Genomic DNA, 25,907 nt, shown 5'->3' with positions numbered 1-25,907 from the left:
CCCACCACCCCACTGCTGCCCTGTTTGTAAAAGTTCATGTATTTATATTCAAAGACAATGCCTCTGACCTACAGAGCCCTTCAGCCAAACCTCTGCAGGCTGGAAGCACTGCCACAGGCTTGCCCTGTGTACTTCCCTGACGTTGACTAATGGCAGCCACCAGAAACTGTGAACCTTGGGCTAACCCAGTGCCATTCATCTTATGTGTTATGGTATTTCAAAAGCTGAGGAAGTAATTTATCTTAGATTATCTATCCCAGTACTTACAAAAAAAAAAAAAAAGTGAAATATATACAGTCAGCAGCCACACAGTAAAGGTCTTTAAGAATGGGATCCATCTTTCCTAACTTGAGGTTTCTGTAGAGCTAAGGGGCTGCTAGCCAGTAAAGCCACCAGGATTTACGATACATCCACCTAATCAAATGCTTCAGTGTGAGATGGCTCAGCTGTACTGAGCAACCCCCAGGGAGCGGGGAGGAGAGCCAAGATGCCTAGCTTGGATGCAGGCATTTACATAGGATGGCAGGTGAGCACCGTGCTCCGAATAAAAAATACAGTAGTCCAGAATTCAGTGAGGACGAATTCCAACACAACAGCGACAGTGACAGTCACACCAATATGTAGCTGGGGAACATGGATAAAAATAGAACGTGTGGGAAAAAGCCACATTCTGAGGGACTACAATAACCATGGGTTAAACGGCACCATTTGACCAGCATCCCAAAAACATCCAAAAATCCCTAGCGGGGTTCAAAGCCTTGCTGTGCCAAGTGCTGCATGACCATATAATATGACACTCCCTGTCCCTGGAGAACATATGCAGGAGCAGTAAGACCTGTGCGTGGTCTTTGCCCATTTTCTCTGACTTTGTGGCTTCCCTACCATTTTCACGGGGTTCTCACCAAGTGCCCATTTCTCCCCAGGGGTTTTGCTGGCACACAGTGATGTGACTTTGGCAAGAGCTTGAATTAAATGGGCATATATAGTTCTTCACAAACTTTCTGACTATCCAAGGCCAAGCTTGTACCATGACATTCTGGGCTTCCTCTTGGGTGTTGTCAGGTTGTTTCAATACATTTCAACAACTTCAGCCAAGGCTTAAAAACAGAACAAGGTAACAACGAAAAACATTGGAAGTATTCCACTGTGTGTGGGCTAAGTTTTTGTTATATATATGTAAGAATCAGAGCACTTGGGGGGAAGATAAGAAACATACCCCCTCTAATGACAAATTCTGCAGAAATCCTTTTTTATTCAGTAAACACGGGAATGAATTTAAGCACTACAACAGGCTCAGAACAATTTGTTAAAGAAAGCAGGAAAAAAAAAAGCTTAAAAATGTGTTTATTTTTCTGTGTGCTAAGTTGGAGCCCAGGTCCAGTGTTGGTTATCCATCTCCATGTACCTTCAAACGTTCTCCGTACGAAACTTAAAACAAGATCATTTGGCTTTTTAATCCAAATGGAAGCATCAGAGATACAAGCGGGTTTATTTAGAGTCGCAGATGAAATTTCCAAAGAAAGGCCCAGGAGGCTTATTAAAGTTGTAGCTGGAAAAAAAGGAAAAAAAGGAAAAAATAAAACCAAGCACGGACACAAGAAACAGTACTGGCAGCTGGGGATGGGAGTCTCCTGAGACAGCCTGGGAGAAGAAAATATCTGGCAAGAGCAAAAAAAAAAAGAACAAAGAGGAAACAAGTGGATTCAAAGGAGATTGCTTGACGAGGAGCTGTAAACATTCACAGATCTGCTAAATCCTGTAAGTGAGCCAGCTGCATAAGTATCTAAAGTATATTATTATTAATTAGCTAAAAGCGATTGTAGAATTGTGGGACAAAAGGAAAACTGGGAAATTAAGTCACACAGAACTAGAGAGACGTATTGACAATTGTATAAGAGAAACAAACCGGGCAGCTGCCTCCAGTTCAGCATTTTATCACTCTGGAAGCTATTTTATGGCCACAGGAAAACAGCGATGAAGGGAATGAGGTCACTTCAGGACATGATTTATTTTGAAACTGCTCTGTATGTTTAACGTGAGCACGTTTCACTGCACCACAACGAACAGTGCTGCTTACATCGAGAGACATTTAAAGCACGTCTGCAGCACCAGGTGAAATGGACCTAACACAGACCATGGCTCCATCTTCTGCAACATCAACTGACGCTTTTTTCTCTTCTTTGCCTCCAGGAACACGGCCTTCCTGAGCAATGAACGGGCGATTAAATCATTAGCACTGAAGAGAAAGACTTGCACAAGAGTAAAGCTGGACTCCACAATGGAAACAACAGCCCAGGCTGTGGGTTATGGCCCTCGCTAAGCATATGACAACGAATGTGAGTCCCTACTAGTACTGACATCTCTGTTTTTTTTCTCTCAGTACGAACACCGCATTACTAAATGAAACTTGCTATCCACAGCACAGCTAGCACTGGTACATAGAAATGCAGCAACATTTTGGCACCCAGGGCTTATCTTCGCTGCAGAGCTGAATTAACATTATAATGTTGTAATCCGAACGCTGCCTTTATTTTAAGCCCTATTCACATCCAAAAAACTTCACTCGGGTATGACGTAGAGCAGAAAACGAGGGTAGAAATGAGTCCTTTTCACAAAGGAGCAGCAGAAGAAAGCGCTCCGTTGTTGCTGTTGTTTTGATTTGCATTATTTTGCTTGGTACTGTGGTTTCATGCCCGCCGACATGGTTCTGCACCCCGCAGCACCGCTCAGCAGCACAGATGTAATCTCCATCACGTGCGGCCATATGACTGCACTTCTGTTCGGTCAGACAGAGCACATCGTGTGGTTTTCAGCGCCTTATCAATTAACACGAACCCCACGTCAGCCCAGGAGGCCGGATGGCATCTGATCTCTCCCACAGCACGAAGTTAACCCATTACGTTACCCCGATCTGAGCCGGCAGGAGGAACACCTAACTCCTAACATGCCGTCAGGAGACCAAAAAGCAGAAGGACTGCACCGTGCCGGGGTGCCTCAGGCACGGCAGCACACGAGCCAAGCCGCCGGCTCAAGCCGGCCGTTCGGATATGGATCTGCCCTCCAGCCCTTCCTTGCAGGCTGCTGCCACCTGCTGGCCCTGCTGCCTCCGTGATCTGTCAAGAAGATCCGTGAGGAACACCTCCTTCAGTACCAAAGTTTTAATGCACTCATCCTGAAACCCTGACACGCCTGATTCACGCGGGAACCCGTTAACACGGAGGCAGAGAAATAATAATAAGGCAAAAGACAACAAGAGCACATCACGCAGTGCCGTAGCCTAACCGGCCCTCCGCCACTCAGCACGCCCTGCTCGCGGCAGGCAGCGAACTCCCGCGAGATCTGGAGAGGTTGCCATGGTAGCGGGAGCCAGGAAGGCCCGCACGGCGCGGCCTCGCTTGCCGCTACAGCCGCCCCCGGGCCGGGCACCGGCGTAGCGCTGTCACGGTCCCGCTCCGGCCTCCTGCCTGCAGGGGGCGCTGGGCCCGAGGGGGCGGCGGAAGCGCGTCGCGGGGCGGCCGCGGGGCGCAGCTCTGTGGGCGGGAAGGAGGCGCTTGCTTACCCGGAGCATGTCAGTGAGCCTGGAGAGCGAGGCAAGGGCGGCTGTGGTGGCGAGCGGAGCCGCTCAGCGAGACCCCGTTCGCCTCCCCTGTTTGCTTTATCTGACACCTTACGGCCTACAGCTCCTAAATAGACCTCAGCGTTCATCCGCTCAAAGGCCTGCGATAGTTGCCAGCAGTGGTCCCCATCACTGAGCAGACACCCTGCCGTAGCTGCTGTGCTGCCCTGCCTACGTGGCACCAACAGCAGCCTGCACGTTCTGGGCTCTGAAAGCCATTCCTGGTCTTAACATGTGAAAGTGGCTCAATGGGAAAAAGTTAGCAAGGAGTCCCAGTAACAAATCACTTCTAGCATCACAGACTGTGCTTAGCTGCAGACTACCAGGGCTGCTCTGAAAGTGATGCTGCCTTGTGTGCCCACAGAGTCAGTGGATGATAGTAGTGGTAAGCCAGGAGCAACTGCACCTTCCCTCCAATATTCCATTACGTTTTGTTGCCCTGTGACAGAGGGCAGTAGGGGGGCAGTGTGACCAAATGGCTCTGACACGAAAGTGCAGATGAAGCAAAGGTGTGTCATTGCATTCTTCCACACAGAAAACATAGCACCCACTGACGTTCATCAATGCTTGCTGAACAGTTATTAAGACCAACAGCGGATGGCAGCGCAGTGAGGCAGTGGGTGGTGTGTTTCAAGCAGTGGCAACAGTGATGCAAAAGTCCAGCCACCTTCTGGACAGCCATGCCCATTTTTACAAGCACAGAATGCAGGCTGTTGTTTATTGCTGTCAGAAATGCATCACTTATAGTGGTGACTATGTGGGGAAAAAAAGAAACGTGTTTTGTAGCTGAGAACTTGTTCTTCCAAACAGTGTTATTATGCTCTTTGTGTCTGTTGTAGTTTCCATGGAAATAAATAGGAAGCATTACTTTTAGAGCAACCTATGTAAATCTCAGACTCTGACTGTATGTAGGACTACACAAAGCCTGTCCTAAGAGCTCATCGTGCATTTTGTACATAGCACTGAGGGCGAAGTGAAGTCCCACACTTTCTCTGTGTTATGTTTTTATCTGTGCTTTGGTTTGTGAATTATTTTCAGTTCTTCACCTATGAGAACCAAGCTCTTGGTCAGCAATAGGACTAGTGGGCTTTTAGGAACCTTGTATCGTATTTGCAGCCGTGGTAAATGTAAATGAGAGCAGTAAGTATGTTTACCAGCTGTGAAATAGATTGGATGTTAATGACATTCATGTTTCAGGAAGGAAATTTGTTCTTTTAATTGGCTGTGGTGTTATTGAGAAGGATTGACAGCCCAGGAATTATGCGTTCTATGTTAAGGGCAGAAGAGAGGACAAGTACTGTTGTCCTTTGCCAGTGTGCTTCAAATTTAACCCAGGTTAGCCGATTGCTTTTCATTGCCTACGTGCAGCTTGAATGCGAGTGGCTCCTGTTTAATTCTTGCTGAGTGTTAAGCTTGAAATCACCAGTATCAAGTTCCTCACTTCCCTGTCCTAGCACTTACGCTTTGGGATAATTTTGGCATATATCTGCATTGCCACTGCCCTAGCTATTCATTTCCGTTGCCTCTCCTGCTCTTATGCTATTAGGATCTGATGAGGTGGATCAGAGGGGTAATTTATGACCCTGCTGGAAAAACAGACTTTTCTTTCTTATATGAATTTTCTCTTCTGCCTTTTCACCCGAGAGTATGATTGCCAGTACTGCACAAGAGAGGCAGTGGGAAACAGGATGAATGAAAGCATGTCTCCTGTGAGAGGCAGATAGAATAATGGCATAGTAGATGACTGTGCAGATTTGGCCTAATTCTTACTCAAGTCATAAAGTAAACCAAAGCAGAGGTAGCTCTTCTTTCTGAAAAATAAAGCTGTGCTGCAGTGGACTTCAGATTTATGTTAGTGTTTCATTCATGCCCCGTCCCTGGAGGCATTCAAGGCCAGGCTGGATGGAGCTTTGGGCAGTCTGACCTGGTGGGTGGCAGCCCTGCTCACGGCAGGGGGTTGGAGCTGGTGATCTTTAAGATCCCTTTCAACCTAAGCCATTCTGTGATTCTATGATTTATTTATTTATTTTAGGATGAAGACTCCCATAACTCCTGTGTGGCAGAAGACAGTCAGCAGTGCATAGTTCATGCAGGTTAGCACCTTTCCAGCTCTTCCCCTACATTTTCCCTGTAAGACCACCATGGGGAAGAAAGGAGAGGGAAGAAATATCAATGCGCACATAACTACCAAGATGTAACCAAAACTGGGCTAGGTCTAGTCACTTTGTGGTTCTTGACCTAGGTGAGCAATTGTCTCAGTCCTGTCCTGCAGTGTGCTTTTGTCTAGAATTGGTATTTCACTAGCCAAGTATCCACCACAGTCAGATAATCAGTAGAATTTAAAAATGGGCTCAGCAGTTTTGTTTTCAGTTAATGTACTTTTCACGGGTGGAGTCATCAATACTCAGATTCTTAAGTTAAGGAGCTGTGGTTTGTTATGATGTTCTTTGTTTGTTGCAAGGAGAAGCAGATTTTGAAGCCAGGTCTAAAGCTGGCTTTCCAAAACAAAAACCAAAAATACAATTCCCATGAAGCCAACCTCCTGTCTTTTGGCCTGTTCAAGGTAGATAGTCTGAAGGATAGAGGGAATGCTTTGAAAGGGGACATTTTATATCTCTGGCAAAGAGAAGTAATTACCTCTGGATAGCGTAGTGGCTGGTGCACAGTACCAGTCCCAATTTTCCAATTACTATATTTTTCAAAGCCTTTTCTGTGTCTGTTATGTTTTCATTCAAGTGGCTTCTCATTACTTGGAAGGGTTCCTTGCTGACAAGCAAAGATGACCTCCCACCTCCTCCAAGTGCCTCTGATGATAGAATTCTTGATAGCATCAGATCATTCCCTCTCCTGTCATGCTAGCAGTACGCTGTTGCATACACTGTGTCAGAAGTTATTTAGGACCAAACCATTCATATAATGCACAGTACAGATTTTGGCTGATGCATTGGGATTGTAGACCATATCATGATAATCTAGTAATGAAAGCAATAACAATACCAAGTGCCAAGATTTTCAGCAAGAAAGCAAGTAAGATATTTCCTGCTCTCGTGCTTTATGGTTTAATGAATGAAGTGGTAATTCAATGCTAATTTTAAATTTAATGATTTATATAGTGATTTAATTATTTATATAAATTTAATGATTTATATAGTGATTTATAGGCTGGAGCATTGAATTTACATTTCACTCGGATGTAATTTTATCGTGCCATGCTTAATTATGCTAATTTCATGTAGATAATCTCTGCTGCCTGTTTCTACTTGAAAGAACAGAAGAGATTAATGAGAGGGTTCTTTCACTTTCTTACAGATTCTGTTTGTGCTGATATTTTTCCAAGGGCAAAACAGTTACCACTTGACCCAGAGGCAGAGGTGCCCCATCTGCAGGAGCTGCAGAATCCATGCGATTCACCACCTGTGGGTCAGTTTTCCCACGTGTACTGGCCAAGCCAATGTGAAGTCACCAGGGACAGAATTGAGCACATTGGTACGTTACCGTGTCACACTCAAAATCTTGTCCGTGGTCAAAGAGGAAGCACATCTTACATGAAGAACTTACTGTTAGTATTACTGAAATCTTAAGAGAGAAATCGTTATTAGTCCAGATCTAATTGCTATAGAAGAATTAAAAATAGTAGTGCAGTTAAAATTGCTATGTATATGCTTCACTTGCCACCTTTTCCCAGCTCCCCTTCTCACTCCTCCTTTGGGTTCTAAGGACAGTGATTTCATTCCACATGTTTAATTCTGGCCAAGGGGAGGGATTGCATGTTGTGAACTGTCAGCCTCTGGAGTCCTTTACTGGAAGAAATACGAGGTTCATTTTTGTGGTGTCTTTTTCCTTACTCTGGGATCCAAATGACTTTGAGGGTCATTTTTATATGTAAAAAACTTGCTCTTAACACCTTTCTCTTTTTTTCATTGGCCTGCAGCTCCATACTATATCTGAATTTACCTATGGTATCCTGCACACATATTATTTCCCTGTTCTCTTTGTTGTCCCCTGAAATGAGTTTTGGCCAGCTCCAGGTCTTTAGGTGACCACAGATAAGTTGCTTATAGCCATGGGGGCTCCAGTACCAAATCTGTGCCCCTTCAGTTATCATCCCATGCCAATACTCCTCTGCCACATTGTATGTGTCTGCTTCTCAAAGCCTCTGCTATCACATCAGGTCTGTATTTCTCACACTACATCATTCTATTGGAGTTGTAAGTATCACAGTGTGCACAGAATAACTGCTTGTTACTGTTGTCTACATAAGCCTAGATTATACTACACAGAATTACACAATAGTAATTGTAATAGTAATCAGCCAGACACACTTGATCGGTTAGAGAAATTGCAGCTAAACCAAGTGAAACAGAGCTGCAAGCAGATAAAGAAAAGTTCAGACAGAGAAAGCTTGACAGTCTTCAGTCCTTATGACCTGTTACTAGCAGTATCAGTGCTCTGTTTCATGACTACATGATCAAATATGAATGCCAGCTAATAAGTGCCTTTATGTAGTCTGTACAGAAGTCATTGTGCAAACCTATTAAGGGATAGTGAAGACTTTAGCAGTTCTTGTGCTTTCTAAATACAACATGTTACAATGTGGAAGTAATCGGTAGAAATCAGAAATGCACAGAGGTGGCACTGAGACATTTGTGTCCTTTTACTGTTAAGTTCAATGAAATGGGATAGACTTTTGTGAGTATTGCAGCAAGGAAATGTCAGCTGCCAGAATGTGCCATCAGTCATTATTCAACAGCTCTTTGACATGCCAGGCAGATGCCCTGCAAGTTACAGGGACATGCTGCATTGTCTGTGTGGTCAGCAATCCACAACTTCACTCCATAAGTGGAGCATCCGTTTTCTTAGTAGAACCATGTGCTGATAGAGAACAATACAGGAATTCAGAGTAATTGCTGAGTAAACAAGCTGTACAAAGAACACACATAGGTTTGCACAGCAGAAATTAGTCCATGCACAGATTGATACATATTTTCATTTACAGTTGCAGTAGAGATTTGTTCACAGATCCAAGAGATGAGGCTTATAAAGAATCATCACTATTCCTTTATGTATAACTGGAATGAGAGGGTGAACTGCTTTTCAGTGTCCTTTATACTGTAAAGGCAGTCTTTAATAATACACTCTTCCTGCTTGTAGTCTTTCCATGTGTCTCCTCTGTTTCAGATTGGATACCCAGTAGCCCTGAGCCATTGTACACTCCAACGGGTTTGGAGATGACACCATCCTACCAACCTCCTGACAAGGGCACTGTGATTTATCTAGGAGAAGGTGAGAAATGTTTCATTGCTCTAAGTTGTGGGTAGATTAAGCGTCTGCTTTGATGCCAATATTTTATCTCCTTAGTGAACCCAATGCAAAGCCTAATGAAATCAATATAGTTTTTTTATTGTTATTTTTAGCACTTGGGAATACATCCCTTTCTGAAATTTAGGGAAGAAAATTATTTACACAGAGTTCTCATGTACCACACATTCTGCTCATGCAGTTGTTTATCTCAGAAGTCCAGCTCAGTTCAAGCCATTGTATCAGCAACTAACTGTATGAAACAGCTGAAGTGAATTGGTTGTGAAAATATGAGTGGGGAAAGATTACTTAATGTCAAGCCAGAAGAGAAAATGAATAAGAAGAGAGCTGTATAACTGCAGGGTCACCACTAAATTCTGTGTTGGGAGAAATTCTATTATCGTGTTTGCTACAGTTGTTTAGCTAAGATTTACAAACAAAATCTAGCCAGATTGGGTCAGTGCTTGATTATAGTCTCCTAAGTCTGGCAAGGATTAATTGGACAGAAATGAAGGGTGTTAGTTGTCCTGTTCCTCCAACATTATTTCATTATCAGAGCACTTTTTGTGTTGTTTTTTGTTTGTTTGTTTGTTTTGTTTTGTATCCTGTTTACTAAGTGGATACAATTGCCTTAAATGAACTTGGAGCTTCAGGCAGTTGTTGGTTTTGGCCTGGGTCCAGTTGTATATAAATAAGAAGGGACTGTGATAGTTTTGCAATTCCAGGATAACTGGTTGTGGCCACCAAATTTTCAGGTGTGCAAAACTGAAAGGTAGCTGACGTTCTTCTTGATGTCAACATATGTGTGACGGTTCGCAATATGCTGCTAAAGGTTTTCAATAAGCTGAAATACACCATCATTTTATCTAGAAATTCACTACTTCCGAAGCATGAGTATATTATTGTGTACTAGTGGGCTGATGCATCTGGTGTGGAGGAACACTTCAGGCAGCTTTCCTGCCTTTTTGAAAACAAGGATAGTGATTTCTGTTACAGTCCGTTAGTTGTTGATCCTTAAAAATGCAGCTTTCTGAGACACAAACCTCCAGGTTGGCGGCTTTGCCATCCAAATTTAATTTTTAAAACACTAACGTTCTCTGCACTGAAAACTCTGTAGGATAGGCCATGCACCTCCGAATAGAAGATTTACAATACCAGCACCGCAGACTGACTAGCATGTTGTGAGCCATCGCATCCTGAGGGAGGCAGCAGCTGCACTCTCCTGATTCACACTGAATTTAACTTCAAGAGGAACGGGGAGTTACTACCTGGCCAGGGACTACCTGCTGCTGAGCTCCTGCGCGCCCTCCTAACATCTAATTTAGGACAGAAAAAATACAATCCAGTGGTGACATGCAGAAAAATCAACGTACTACGATAGGCAGCTCAGATTTTATTCCTACATTTCATTATGTAGCACCTGTCTGACACAGATGTTTCCACAAAGGGCTTCACTGGTTTAGCTGCTGAAACATTTTTCTTCCTTTGCGTTAAGGAAGAGTTTAAAGAAACAGCAGAGGGTAAAGAAACTGTGAACAGAATTTCAGCTGCACAGGAAGTAATTATTCAATCAGGTATCCCAACCAGCAAAACTAACAGTTCTTTTCTAATGATTCATGGAATGAAAAAATCTTGGCTTTGCTTAACCTTCTTAAGCCATATCATCAGAGCTTTTCTAAAACAATAGGAGAGTTCTCCGAGTGCAGCTCATGCTGTCTCATTATGTGCAGTCATGCTGACTCTGGTCCTGCCACAGTCGCCACACGACACTGCTGACTTCTGCAGCAGGATATCTGGGTTCCTGGCTTTCAGCAGAGGACATGCATCTTCTTTCTCTATTTTGTGGGTACACTTTGGATACTTTGTGGGTACTTTAGCAGAACAGAGCAAAAAGGGAGCTGTTTTCAAACTGTATGCTAAATGTGGTGTGAAAACATCATTTATAATATGAAAGTAATTGCTCTTCATTTGGGTATCATCTTTTTAACTTCTGGACTAGAAGAGATTTAAAGAGAAACTCATGGCAGCAGTTGTCAACCATGTAGAGTTTCTGATGTTTGCTTTTCCCAAGCTCGTGCTGTGACAGTCAGATTTTAGGCTGGCAGAAATCCATAAAGTTGAGTGGGAATGGGCAGAAAGGTCCCTGCAGTTTCTTCTACATTTTCCTGAAGTATGCGTTGAAGCTCAGCTACATGCAGTTGTCTGTTTCTCAAAGGAATTTTCAGAAGGATGCATGTATTTCCTAAAACGACTCAGACTGAAACTAAATGCATGTGTTCCACTCCTCCCACTAACACAGAATGCTGTTTTATGTATTCCCAAATGAGAGGTCTCTGCCCTGTGAAACAGATCTTCCATCAGGAAGTGGACAATACACTCATCTTTGAAGCACGATTTGAGAGTGGTAATTTGCAGAAGGTGGTTAAAGTGTAAGTTTGTAATCTTTTCTTCTTTTATTATAACAGAGTTATTATCAGAATTGTTATTACCTGTTGCCTGCTAACACCTTCTGAGCAGGATGTTTCTCTGAGTTTGTCACCTAGTTTACACAGTTGAATAAGCTTCAAATGTAGTTCCAAATAGCCTTTGCATAAAATGATCGGATAGGCATTTTATAATACTGAATGATTTCTGTAGGTAGTAGTCACCCACACAAAATCTCTTAAGCAGATACTTTAAAACACAGTGTAGAGAACTTATGTTAGAAGTCTTAGGTTTAAGTCCTAAGAAAACCAGCAGTTGTATTATTGACATGCTTGGTACAATTAGGCATCTTTTCCTGGCAGCTGTGCAGACTTTAAGTAATGACAATGTAAACCAGCAGGATTCGCACCAGATTGACTGTGGGGTGCTTTCATGGCAGCCTGCATTGTTTGATACTGAATCGTGCTGCAGTGCTAACCAGCATCACAACTGTTGGCCTTCTTTTACCTAGCAGAAATGAATTTGAATACCAGCTGACACTGCGAACTGACCTCTACACAAGCAGGCACGTGCAGTGGTTTTACTTCCAAGTAAGCAATACTCAGGCAGGGATGCCTTATCGCTTCACCATTGTCAACTTTACCAAGCGCAAAAGCCTGTATAGGCATGGTTTGAGGCCGCTGTTGTACTCAGAAGTTGATGCTAAGAAACACAACATTGGCTGGCGAAGGACAGGAAATGAAATTAAGTATTACAAAAACAATGTGAGCGAAGGTGGACGTCAGTATTTCTCACTCACGTGGACATTTCAGTTTCCTCATGACAGAGACACTTGCTATTTTGCCCACTGCTATCCATACACCTACTCCAACCTGCAGGAGTACCTGGTGGCCATCTCTAAAGATCCAATGAAGTCCAAGTTCTGCAAGATTCACATCTTGTGCCATTCCCTGGCAGGAAACATAGTGCATGTCTTAACTATCACCAACCCCCCTGAAAGTGAGAGTGGGAAGGACACAAAGAGAAAGGCTGTGATTCTAACTGCAAGAGTGCATCCCGGAGAAACCAACAGCTCCTGGATAATGAAGGGCATTCTGGATTACATTCTTGGTAATTCGGGCAAAGCTCATCAGCTCCGGGACACTTTTGTCTTCAAAGTGGTACCAATGTTGAATCCAGATGGTGTGATTGTGGGAAATCACCGCTGCTCTTTAACAGGTCACGACTTGAACCGCAAATACCAATCTAAAGTGAAGAAATGTTATCCTTCAATCTGGTACACCCGAAACATGATCAGAAGGTAACCTCATTTCCTTCCCCCTTAAAATGGATGATTTTCCTGTCCAGTGTCTCTTGTGCGACTTCTCTATGTCCATTTCTGTTTCCATATTTATCTCTTATATATATATTTATCTCTTTAGTACAAGTTGATACAGATTCTCCTGGGGAAAAAAAAAAAAAAAGAGAGACAGAGAGAAAAAAAAAAAGCAGTGTCACAATTCCTACATTCAGTGTTTTCCATCCAGTACCGTTTGCATACAGTTTTAAATAACATTTAAATAAAGTCTGTTTATCTTCAAGCAAATACTTTGGTATGTAAGTCGCTAGCTTAAAGGGGATGAGTACCGTGCCTCTCCTTTTCTGTGAGAATTTATCTCTGTCTTATTATATGAAGACAGCTTGCACTTGTGAGTCCCCTATAATTAGTATGAACTATGTGTTCTGATGTGCTACTGACCTTCGGACTCAGACTCAGCGAAGAGAGACACATTTATTATTGCTTCCTTCTTAGCTCCACCATGGATTTCCAACTCCTGTCCAGAGCAGAGCCCCAGGCAACATGCTGTGGTGCTGTCACCTCTTTCCTGTAGGACTCTGCTTTGGCAGGGGTTAGATATCAGGGATGCAGATTGAAAAAAGCCCAACAGTATGTCTACCTGCAAATTCTCTTTTAAAGTTAAGTGATAACACATTGCAGAATCATGGCACATCATAAAAATGGATGTCTTCGGCTTGGAGAAGGGAAAAACTATTCACAACATCGTTCTGAGCCATTTATTTATCCTTCAGTGTTGTAATTGTACAGTACGTATTATTCTGCACATGTATGACAGCAAAAGAATAGCAGATATGAATGATGGGTTTCAGCTGTGCAACACACTATAGGACACATCTACAGAGGTGGATGTATGTAACTGAACCTGAGAGAGGGACTAAAAGAAGGGAAAAAGAGGGGAAATGGCAGAGTGGAAAAAAACAAACACCATATAATCAGGGTACGGAGGGAGAATGAGGAAACTGTATACAAAACAAAAGCAAAACAACCAAAGAACTGTGTACGTCTAGTTTTGTGATGCCCATCTTCTGAAATTCATGAAGGTAACTAGGCTATGGAAGCTTATGAACACATGGATAAAGATTGCTGAGGCATACTGTCATGCCTTCTTGCACGGCCAAGTGTTTTATCCTGGATAAACTGAGCAGTTCTGCATAGTAAATGTTTAACTTTGTGCTCAGAATATGAAATCCTACCAATTTATTGCTCTTTAGGTTAAACATGAGCTTCGGTGTAACTTATTGACTCCAGTTAGTATTTCCGAGGTGGAAAAGCACACTTCTAGCAAAGTATTCTGTGTTGTCCCATACTACAGAGTGATGGAGAAACGTGACATTTTTCTGTATTGTGACATCCATGGTCACAACAAAAAACAAAATGTCTTCATGTATGGTTGTGAGAGAGAGCAGGAACCAAAAGCACCGCACTTGCACCCACGTGCCTTTCCACTCTTGCTGAGCAAGAATTGCCCAGATAAGGTAAGCAAACGTCAGGTTAGAAATGCAGTCACCTGAAATTTCAAGATCAGAAAGGTGGCAAAGGTTCAATAATAAGCAGTACACAAGTGAACCTACTAGATGTCATTGCATACTTGCAGCTAATGTTGTTTTCCTGACATCAATGATACAGTGGTTGTGAGCTCCAGATAGATTACATCAAACTATTGGTATTAACTCATGAGAGAAAAGCTATTCTGACTTCTTAGTGCAATTGTATGTTGCTATACTACAGGATTTGTGGTAACTCATCTGAGCAGCAGTCCATATAAGCTCGTTTAGGAATAGTTCATACAGCTGCATAAAAGTTGTTTCAGAATTCTCAAACTCTTAAAGTAAATTGAACTTCTAATTGAAGGGCTGTTGTTTCACCTACATCTCCATTATGCCAGTAATAATATTGATTACTCTGAACTATATTGTGCAATACTCAAGTATAGTAGATTGAAAACTCGCAGCTTTATCTGGTAGATAGGATATATAAAAAAACAAAACAAACAAACAAACAAAAAAAAACCTTAAAATGAAATGATTGCATCTTTCTATCCAGTTCAAATATTAATGGTGTACCCATCTTTTAAGTTCTCATTCCCAGACTGCCGTTTCAGAGTACAAAAGAGCAAAGAAAGCACAGGTCGAGTTGTAATGTGGAAGATGGGCATCAACAACAGCTACACTTTGGAAGCTTCTGTTTGTGGTTCTAAGCTGGGTGAGACAATTCCCTGTAGCTATTGAGTAAAGAATCATCAAACAAGACCTTTCCTTTTGCTTCTTCAAGGAAAATGGTAGCTTGAGCCACCAACCCTTTGCTGGTGTTCTCTCTTACTGGGTAGAAATGAATGATGATTGAAGATAAGATCCGGAAAAAAATGCCAAAACTGCAGTATTCATCTGGTGACCATTCAGGCCACCACTAGCATTATTATATCTGTACTGTTAAACAACAATATTGATAAGTGGCAAATTAAAAGTAGAAACTAAAAATATTTGTATGGGAATCAGCTATCCGGAAGAAGATACTTGGTAAAAAGAAATACAGTTGATGTGGAAAGTAATATAATACATAGTTAATCTGCTATGAGTAGATAGATTTGTCCATATAGGCAGAATGATGATCCTTAATGCTATCTGTACAAAGGCCTAGCAGTCATAGACCTATTTCTAGCATCTCTCAGTGACAGTGAGTTTGCAATCAGCAACTATGCTGACACACCGCAGCTAGCAGTCAGCAGGATGACATTTCCATTTCTGACTTGCTCCTATTAATGTGCAGGCTGGAGACAAAGCACTCATTTTGATATCAAAGACTTGGAGTCAATAGGACAGCATTTCTGTGATGCTCTCTTGAACTACTCTGGTGATAATAAGGAGGTAAGGAAAGTCCCTCTGAGGCTTTTCCTCCTTCCTCAGTTCATCCTACTGTCACAAAACATAATCCTCCATAGGGTTGCAGTAACAGTAAATATGCTAATAGCTTTAATTGAAACATATGTGGTTTTCTTATCATTATCTGTGCCTGAAGGAACATGAGAAGGTAGTGACACAGCAAGCTAAGGTGAGCTCCGAAGTCCTGAATTCTGATGCGTTAGACTGGGATTCCAGGTAATTTAGAACTATTAAGATATACCACATATACAAGCATATAAAATAATATATGTTCTCTGCACCTTGTAAGGAATGAATAAAACTTCAGTAGATCTCTTCTTTGAGGAAATATCATGAGTTGGATCGATCTCATCTTACTTTGGGTGGCCAGGGCATACCAGTCAAAAGCTGAGTTTCAGAACTGATGCTGAAATGCAAGGAAATAAAAGGAGACACAAAATCTTAATGCACCATTAGAGGACTGAGAGAAAGCTCACTGGGCACAAAGAAGATGATGCTGTATGGGAGGGCTTGGAAGGGGAAAGCACGTGAAGCAGAACTAAAAGAAGGCTGAGCAGAAGTGGGAGATGCCACACGGATAACCTGTATGAAAGAGATCTCCCAATAACCAAGTTTTCTCTAAGATGATTTGCAAGTTAGCTGTAAAATGAAAATGTGGATATGGCAGACAGGTATCTAGAAAACATATTTACATCTCTACAACTAGAGTTACTACAGAAAATACTTACTAGTGGTTGGAATGAATGCTGTATAATACTGTTTGCAATCACCAAATCTAGAAATTAAATAAAACAACGCTCGTCTTTTACAGCAGCCAATCTTCTGACAGCTCAGACTCATATGATATTGCTGCACACCGACTAAAGCTAGGTGCTAAGGTATGCTATGGCTTTTTATTGGCTGTTTACATTTCTGACCCAAATGTCACTAGGGAATAATCACTAGTGATTATTAGCTTCTATTCCAAAGAAGTTTGGTATTCGGTCAGTGAGAACAATAGTTAACAAATTAATTAGGCAGCTGATAATTGTAAAGTGCTTACATAATCTGTAGAGATAAAATCCAAATTAACAGTGCAGAGCAATACTGTTATTTAATAGCTTAACTCAAATTGTCCAGAAGGTAGTGGTACAGTTTCAAAGACAGGCAGGTCCCTACCTATCAGATTGTGCCATGCAGCTGAGCAAGCAGACATAAGATAAGGGTGAGGAGGAGAATGTCAGCTCTTAGTACAAAAAATATTGTGCAGTGATGTCAACCATACTTTGCAGACACTCCATTCAGTGTTCAGGAGTTGTGTTTTCCTCTCGCACATACAGACATACTGTGTCATACTGCTGCTACGCGCCGTCAGCGTAAGGCTACCCCACTGCCTATTTCCAATTTGTAGGCAAATCTAGCCCCAGATTTTACAAAGTGCTTTCACTGAACGACAGTGAGACCCTTTATTTTCCCTTAACATTTACTTGCTGCACAAGAAGGGGCCCAAATCTTTCTGTCTTGTTTATTTCTTTGTTGTCTGTGATTGCTATAATAATTCTCACAATGTTTACTGTAGAGAAGCAAAACAAACTTTTGTGAGTGTATTACTTTTTTAGCCAACAGTAATATATCCTGCAAATTGTTACTTCCTGTTTTTGTCACAGATACTATAAACTACAGTGAAAGGGGTAACCATATAACTAAGGCTGTGTACTAAGCATGAATAAAACTGAAGAGATACCCTGTGGCACTTCTCAAAACATGCAGATAGGCAGCTCAGATGACTGGGTTGGTTGACAAGATGTATGACTTGGAGTTTTGGACCTAGTTTTAGTTATGACCGATGGAAAGAAGATGCAGTCAGATAAGCTCTGGTGATTCTTGTTTGCGCAGAGCCCAGCAGCTCCACTTGTCCAGAGCCTCAACTGTCATCTAGAGTTTAAGCAGTGCTGCCACAGGTTTTGTACCTAAGGAAGATGAAATGCAGACAGGCTCACCCAACCCACGCAGGGGGTAGTAACTTCTGATGGAGGGGTCATGCAAGTGGTGCTGATTTCTAATGTTTACCTACAGCTTGAAATTTCTGCCCTGTGCTAATGAGCCAAATAAGGGTTTCTACTACTGATGCAATGTTATTTCCTGGACTGTGTTGAGTCAGGAAGTCTAACACAGTGGGTCATGTGAAAAGTGTCCTGCACAGTACAAGAACTGATAGCAGAGGGTTAGTGAAAGCACACAGACGAGAAAGGAGTATTGAGAGGTTTTTTCCTTAATGTACCCTCCATCTTGTTTGGTCTTATAATAGTACTTTTGAGATTTAGTTTGTTTCTGTGTGATAAATCCACACAGGAACATTTCACAGGGCTGCATTTAAAAAAATAAATCATTCATGAGAACTTCAGAACGAAACTGGTAACTGACCCTGAAGTTAGCATTCTCTGACTAATGCCAAGTACTGTGGGCTTTTCAGTGCTCCTCAGCCCTTTATGTTTTCTCACTCCCCCGCCTCTCAGCAGGCTGGCAGCCTGCTTGTCCTTGTGGGGTGTGACATGGGGCTGGCAACTTGTGGAGATCCAAGAAAAGTATGCCTAAGACTCTGGGCTTTTCCAGGGAATTTGCTAAAAATAGCCTTGTTTATGTCAAAAAGCCCACCATGCTAGTCAGTGGGATTGACTCCTGTTTTTTTCTGATGTCCCTGAGCACTGTTTCCTTGTGGTCTATAAATGGCACATATAAAGCAAGTCATGCTTGTTTGCCTGATGCCTGTCACGCAGCTGCACGTTGAGCTGGCTGCCACGTGATCCTTGTGTGGTTTATCATTGCTTGCTGCAAAACACCCATGAATGGTCTGCTTCCCAGGGATTGTGATTATAGGCCCTACACTTAGATTTATCCCAGTGATACAAGAAATGTGTAACTCTCTTGTGATTTCAGGGACTTTCAAACTCAGAAGTAGAATTGGAAGGGTGTAACACAGTTTAGATAACTGAAATACAGACAAGCACAGACAGAAGACCGCTGCAGAACATTAGGGTATCAGTTCTCATTGTTCAGGTAGACTTGCTTGGTAATATGCATAAAAGAAGCACCCAAGAACAAACAAAGACAAGAATGTCTACCTAGAAACACAGAAGCAGCAGGAGAATATTTGGTAAAGCTTAATTGCTTCAGTGTCTGTACCTCAGGCTTATCAATGGTAGTCAGCTGCCATTGGCTTTGCATGCCGATACCTATAAACACCAGTAGATATGGCAAAACTGTTAGCTAAGTAGGGCTGCACTAGATCCTTTTCTGTAATTTATGAAACAAGTAAAGACTTATGTATCCCATGTAAGTATTTTTGTTAGTATGTAAGTATGTAAGTAAGTAAGTAAGTTTAGTATGTAGTAAGTAGAGCAAAGCACATCGAACTAACACTGTAACAACAGTAAGATGCGCTCAGAAAGTAATAGTAGTTTATCAAATGAGTTTGAATGAATGGCACATCACAGCTGCTTTATGAATGCTTTGATTAGTTCAATAGATAGCTTCCCAAGCTTTTTGTATTTTATGCCAGTCTTCCCTTCTAGAAGCCCAAACACTGGAAGGAAAGAAAGAAAGCAGTGGCAATTAATACTCCTGAGAAACCGTGGCTCTCCAGGTTCCCAGACTAAAAATAAACCTCCCAAATAGAGTAGGAAGTGAGGTCCCTTGTCAGTATGATATGTTTGTGTCCAGGTTCGTAAATATTTGCTGAGAAGAACGGCATAAGGAATTCAAGTTCGAAAAGCTTTCTTACACATATTCCTTCTGGCACTGTGATTATCGTGTTTATTTACAACCTCTTCTTCGTAACTATAATATTCCCTCATGAATCAAAATGTTACATCCTATTTTCTGTGCAGAAAAAAAACAAACCATCAGGACATCCCTTTAACAGCACTGCTAAGGACAGAAGTCATGAAAGCAAAAATGTGAGTGATTGTCATCCCAATAGAAACATGTTGTGTTCTTTTTGTGATGACAGACTGATATACGACAACTTAATTCAACCACTGTAACTCTGAATGAGCAAATTTGTCAGCCAGAGTTGCTGACCTAGAACGGTCATTGTTCTTTATTGACAATTGTATCTAATTTATGGCACAGATTTTAATAGAAATATTAACATGAACAAGTCTGAGACAGGAAAAATCATAAAATTCTGTCTCATGGGTATATTATTTGGTACATTTAAATCTTTTTGTCACAGAATATGCCCTGGAGCTGGAGCCTATACCAGCTCCCCTTCAGTCTCCAAAATCACTAACATATCACTCACTCAGCTTGACTCATCTCACTTTTAGTATCATTGAACAAGATCGTTGCCAAGTCCAGTAAAATATTTTCTGTTGTGTTCTCCAGTTTAATAGAGAAAAAGGTAACTGAATTCTAGGAAAACAGGCAATGCATTTTTAATTAACAATGGGATTACTGCCAAATCTGAAATATTCATGTTGGCAGTATTCATAACAATGTCTTATGCCCCTTCCTGCCATTTAGAGGTGGTACTCAGCACGTATATTCAGCTGGCCCAGATACTACCCTATGGAATTAATCTTTTCTAAACATGTCAATTCTCCATTATTGTTATTCAGCATCATACATAACTATATAGAAAATGTGAGACTTGTTATAGTTGGCAAACACTTAAAAATCCTAATTAAAACAACGGAGTCTAATAGGGCGTTCCTGCTTCCCCAAAAAGAAAACTAATTCTATTTTTAAATGCTGATCAGCCAAAAACTTGAAATATGAGCAGGAATTGCTGAGTTTTTGAGCTTTGGAAATCAGGCCAAGTATTGAACTGTCAACTTGCCTTTTGCCTGGAAAAAAAAAAAAAAGAGAGAGAGAGAAAAAGCCTGTTGCATATTAACCCCTTCCCTACTACAAAGCTTCCCCTGTCCTAATGTAGTTGTATACTCCCAGAACAAGCCATCAGGTGGCTGACTTATTATTAATATGCTTTTCTTATTCATTCTGTTGGATCTTATTAATAACTTGTTTGTGTTTCTATTCTGTCTCACAGACCCCAGGCACTGAAATTCAACATAAGATGTTTCAGGAACTTCACTCAGTAGACAGAGGTAAGCATTATATATTTATTTTAATTCTTAAAATCTCAATTAGTCTTTTTTTTTTTCTTTTTTTTTTTTCTCTTATAAGCCTAAACCCCAGCAAAGCAAATGCTCCAAAAAGATAAACACAGGGTCCTTTGGCTAGGATTTCACTCAGTCTCTGCTGTAAGAAGAGCTCATTTTGCTTTATATTAAACTATCTTTATCATGTAGTTATGTAATGACACAGCCCACTATCAGACACTCAGAGATACACAAAAACAAGTAAATCTATGAAGAAAGTAGTAAAATAGAAATGCCCCAATTAGGAAAATGCCTGTCCTCACCTCATAGTGCCATGTCAGTACACATCAGTTGAACACAGGAATGTGAGTATATATTATTTATTCTCTAACTACATAAAGGATGTTGAAATTTAGTCTCAGGACAATGAGTCGGCATTCATAGGTTTATCTCACTGTGCATGCTAAAAATCTAACAGTGTCTTTCAGTAGCAGTAAGTTTGGCAATGACTTTGGTCTTGTTTCTGAATTCCTGTCTTGTTTTTCTGGTGTTTTTTTTTTTTTTCCCAAAATATACCCAAAGCTATTCTACCCTATTAGACTACTTGTTGTTGTCTTGGATAACTTAATCAGAAAACAAACAAAACCAACCAACCAAATAAAAAGTACTGTGGTAGCTGGAAGCAGACAAACATTTAGTTTATGAAAAGGTTTCTGGGAAGACACATGAGTTTCCTGCATTGTAGAGAGAGGGGAGGTGAAATGTAACTCCCTTTTCCAGCTTCTAAGCTTGGGCACAAATAACTGCAGCAGTGATTGACTTCTGCAGCACATGCAGTGTCTGAGCTTTTGAACATTATGACTATCAGGGCTTGCCTGCAAAAGAGGAGACTGATAATGGACTTGTGTACAGATTGCTGTTCTTACAGTCCTGGGAGACTTCAAATCACTTTCTTCCTGAGCTACAACTGTTCCTAACTATTATGCCTTATGCCCAAGGGTAAAAATGTAACAGATCACATTCTATCTAGGCTTTCCTGGAATTGGGCTGCTTAGAGGAAAGAAAAAAGAAAAATCCTGGCTCTTACTGCCTTGTTATTTTGGTTTTAGATCTGGACTGCATGCCAGAATCTTTCTCTCCTACTGTTTTTTAAATAAATGTTATAATTAGCAGGGTGTGTAGTGAAGGCAGATGCTTAGATGTATATGAGAGGAAATAATTTCTAGCCTAAGGGTTGCTGTGACTCAGGCACTTTCATCCCACCTGTGCTGGGCCTCTGTTCACCTGCTGCCTGAATGCAGCAGCACCACTAGCCTGCAGGCTGCCGTGCTGCTTTCAGCTCCCCTGGCTGCTGTGACTCTGACACTTCTCACAACCCAGAGCACCCTGTTCTGACTCAGCCGCTCCTGCAGTGAACTCTAGCAGCTGGGCAGCTCACGAGCATGTATCATCTGTCACCATCAACCAGATGGCACCACCTCTTCTCTCCCTTTCACATCCACATTGCTGACCAGCATGGCTCGATATAGCAGTACTCATGCAATGGAGATGTTTGCAAACACCACACATAGTGCAGCCGTGTCACTGCTTCTGAAGTGGTTGGGTAGCTGTCAGCCTCTATGGTAGCCTAACAGTGCTCTTAATCATGAGAGACAGCTGTTACTTTTTAATTCAGTTCAAGGGATTCAAACCTACATATATAGTATATGTAGGTATATGTAGTATCTGTAGTAATCCATAAGTCCCACTCTCTTTAGCTGTGGGTTTTCTTCTCTCACTGTTCAGTAGAGCATCTAGACTTATGATACTGATCAGGGAATCAGAGTCAGGAAAAGAGAAACACAAGAAGGAATACGAGGTCTCTCTCCATCCTCCTCAGAGTTCCTGCTCTGAAGACTGTGTTTATTCCATTGTCATGTGAATGGCCAATGTTTGCTTGCCTTAGAGCAGAGACTAGGACTGGGGGCACACTTCAACAGAGCTGCAGGCTTACCAAAATAAGACAATCGTGTTGCCTTTGTCATTTTTGCTCCCTGACATATAGTTTTATCCATAGTAGAAGCATTTCACTGGGAGTTGTGTGGAGCATTTCTATCCCAAAATAGACTTTGGCAATAGATGAAGAAGGGGATGTGGGGATGGGAGTTGGAATCAGTTCAATATGAAGGAAGTCGTAACCCCCACAACTTGCCACCCTGAATCTGGATGTTAGTCATCTGGTTTGATGTCCATAGATGTCTGCTTACAGTAACTTTACTTACTGCAATCCTTACTAGGCACAGCCATCACTGAATCTGAACTGGCCAAGACAAAATTTGGGTGATTCATTTTGTTGTTATTTTTTGAGAGATACGACATGCACATTGAATATTTTTCTTTTTTTCCCAATTTCTTACAGTAAAATTGCCAATGACAGCCTCTGCCAAACAAGTAGGAAAGTATTTCAGGTAGGAGAGTATTATTTTCTATAAACTTTTAATTCTTTCACAAGCTGGAGTGAAAGAATGGTCGCAAGCTGATTTCTGTCAGACTCATCTCCTCCTTTTCATACTCCTCTGATATAGTGCATCATTTTTTTTCATTCACAAACTAAGACAGCCGTCCTTTGCTACTCCATCGCATGGTGGAGACTTCAGTGAAAGGTGATGCTAGACAAGAAGAGAGTCCTTCTTCCTCCATCCTACCTAGAGCACCAGACCCCCTCCTTTAGCCTATAGCCCTCCTTTCATCAGCTTTGCTGGAGTGGCACAGAGAGGCGCAGGCACTGATCTGATGCATTGTTCAAAGAAGGGATGATTGATTTCTGCTGCCTTGAGAGAGAGGGAGGAAGGGAGGGAATGCATAGTCATGCAACCAGAAAGAAACAGTGAGAAGACAAAGGCCCAGTGGGAAAACAAAGGGGTAGGTGACACAGATAGCCCAAAATGGTCATGTACTAATTTTAGTACATCTGTTTAAAACAATATTGTCATGGTTCTGTTACACAGCTCAGTGCTAGAGCATTCCCTTACTTTTTAGGGTATGGCAATTTGATGATGAACAATGAAGGCAGTACCCTATTGCAAAACCTTATGGCAGTAATACTAACAGTGAGTGTTCATTCCTTGGTAGAACAAATGTTCTGTACCTTCTGTACACTTGGCTGTTGTTTAGCAACAGTCCAAAGTGGAATTACCTGGCTAGTTAGATAGCTGCAGATCCTGACAGAATTGCCCTGTGAAATAAGGCAAATCAGTTTGTTAACATTAAATAATTTCAAGGATTCCTGCTTGGCACCTTTCAGCTCAGGCTTTTTTTACACATACTTGAAAAAGTTATGCTTTCAACTGATAAAAGAGAGAAGAAATGTCTTGGTGTCTTTCTTTACTTCTGTAATAGCAAGGTATCCCTCTGCTGCTTCTACGATGGGTACTCCTGTCTGACTCAGAAGAGACAGTGGTATAAGGGCTACGTAATGTTGGCACTGGTGTCCTTAATGCAGTGTGACAGCCTTGTGGTTCTGTAAAATTTGAAATACATTACTTCTAGTTTTTTTCCCCTGTGATTCTTAGGAAATTGATTCTATGAAATGCATCAGACAAAAGTGGCAGGAGTTTTACCTGTAATGATTTTGTCTTCTAGGTCATCATCTTTATATATATCTTGTCATGAATTTGTATGGAAATAAAATATTTTTTGTCCTTATCTCTGTGTGTTTTAGCTCTGAAAGACTCACCTGTAATGCTAACAGCAATTGTGAAAAACCACCTGTGCCACGGGAGGCAGGAAAAAGTGTATTTTGTGACATAATCCAATCCAGAAGAGAAAATTTCCATACATCCTGCTTTAATTTGATCTCTCAGAAGACAAAGAAACACAATGGCAAAAGTGTCTCCAACTCCTCACAGAAGACATTTCAGTATTTAAAAGGTTTCTCAGTTACTGTTCTATTCCAAAAATACTGAACACTAGGATTTAGTAGAGCAGTAAGACAGACAGTAGCTGGCAGTAATAGCACTGGAAAACTCCTTCGTGTAGCTGGCGTTCTATGGAGGATATCAGAACTGGCTTTAATGGAGCTTTCCATCTGAGACACTGAACGGCCGGAGTATCTTTAACCTCCTTCAGAACAGCCCATGGAAAAGAGTTGGAAAAAATCTCAGCATAGTGGTGAGGGATAATGCCTCTGACCCTGCATTACTCTCCTTCTGCAGTTACTGGAGATAAAGGGATGTAAAATCTGGTTCTGTGAAATGTAGGAAATGCTGGAGCAGTAGAAACAGGTTCTCTGTCTAGGGCTGAAGCTTCCATATTTTAGTACTACATTTTGAATTATGCTGTGGCTCTCCTTCAGTAAAGGAAATGTTCATCCCACAGCACCACAGTATCATGTGAAACAAACCTAAGCCACGTACTTTTTCAGTAAGTAGTAACTCAGTAGTAGTTGATGCAGATTTGATTTTTCCTCCTTTTTGACTCAGGTCACGATCATGGTGCAAAGAGCAATTCAAAAAAGGAAGAACGGAAAACGGGGAGGCTCTCCTTAAAACCCAGAAGACTCGAGAAAAACAGGACAGCAAGACAAGCTATACAGTTTAGGAAGAGTAAATCCTGCCAGGCACAAAGCGCATCACAGTTCTCCCTGCCCTTACTGCCTGAAGCAGAGAACAGACAACCTGCTGCAAAATACCAGGATGTGTTTTGGAGCCCCGGTTCTTCAGCTAAGAAAGGCATGTGAAAGAGTCATCTATATGATTTACTTAAACAATCCCCAGAACTCTGACTATGGATTATGGCTAGCAGTGAGGGAGTACATAACCTGCAGAAACAAAAAATTCTTCTTGCCCTTTTCTTCTGAAAAATTGTTCACACGCAGCTGACTAATGTGCTTATGAAGTTTCTCTCGCCATGTGAAGAAATATCCCAAATTCTAAACCAGTTTATTTGGGAGTGTCTCCTCAGTATAAAACATCATTCGTGTTAAACGATACGTACTGATTTTGTGGGGCAGTCTCCACTTCCAGAAGGAGCTGCATGAATAGCTGAGTGTCACCCACCCACCTCAACTCTATTTGGAAGTCTTCCTAAGATTCTAAAGGAGAGGGATTATTCACTGAGCAGCTGAAGCTACCATTCACTGATCATAAGCCACGAGAATCACTTCCCTTTTCACCAACAAATAAATTTTACATGCAAAAACATTTGACACAAAATCTGTGTACAAATTCTGGATTTCCTTGCTTAAGGATGCTGTGGATGTGTGGATGCAAAAAATGTGCATGGATTCAGGT

At 41.6% G+C, this 25,907-nt stretch overlaps 1 protein-coding gene across 4 annotated transcripts; it reads left to right on the top strand.

Annotated features, from left to right (window-relative positions):
- The first annotated feature begins 3,557 nt into the window (after nucleotides 1-3,557).
- Nucleotides 3,558-25,829, top strand: AGBL3 (ATP/GTP binding protein like 3). 4 transcript variants are annotated; one of them, XM_040667791.2, is made up of 16 exons: nucleotides 3,558-3,590; nucleotides 5,649-5,709; nucleotides 6,926-7,102; nucleotides 8,795-8,899; nucleotides 11,214-11,343; nucleotides 11,850-12,638; nucleotides 13,990-14,152; nucleotides 14,753-14,879; nucleotides 15,444-15,541; nucleotides 15,693-15,772; nucleotides 16,368-16,434; nucleotides 19,423-19,491; nucleotides 20,586-20,643; nucleotides 23,036-23,084; nucleotides 24,338-24,546; nucleotides 25,098-25,829. In XM_040667791.2, the coding sequence occupies exons 1-16, from the start codon at nucleotides 3,567-3,569 to the stop codon at nucleotides 25,352-25,354; spliced, it is 2,463 nt and encodes an 820-aa protein (XP_040523725.1). In that variant the 5' UTR covers nucleotides 3,558-3,566; the 3' UTR covers nucleotides 25,355-25,829. The 4 variants fall into 4 exon arrangements, with proteins under 4 accessions (XP_040523725.1, XP_040523789.1, XP_040523755.1 ...); XM_040667855.2 differs by having other exon boundaries at nucleotides 3,558-4,001; nucleotides 6,954-7,102; XM_040667821.2 differs by having other exon boundaries at nucleotides 3,558-4,001; nucleotides 11,853-12,638.
- The last annotated feature ends 78 nt before the right edge of the window (nucleotides 25,830-25,907 follow it).

Source organism: Gallus gallus, chromosome 1, assembly GCF_016699485.2.
Source record: "Gallus gallus isolate bGalGal1 chromosome 1, bGalGal1.mat.broiler.GRCg7b, whole genome shotgun sequence".
Classification (NCBI taxonomy): Eukaryota; Metazoa; Chordata; class Aves; order Galliformes; family Phasianidae; genus Gallus; species Gallus gallus.
This window is presented reverse-complemented; position numbering and strand designations above follow the sequence as displayed.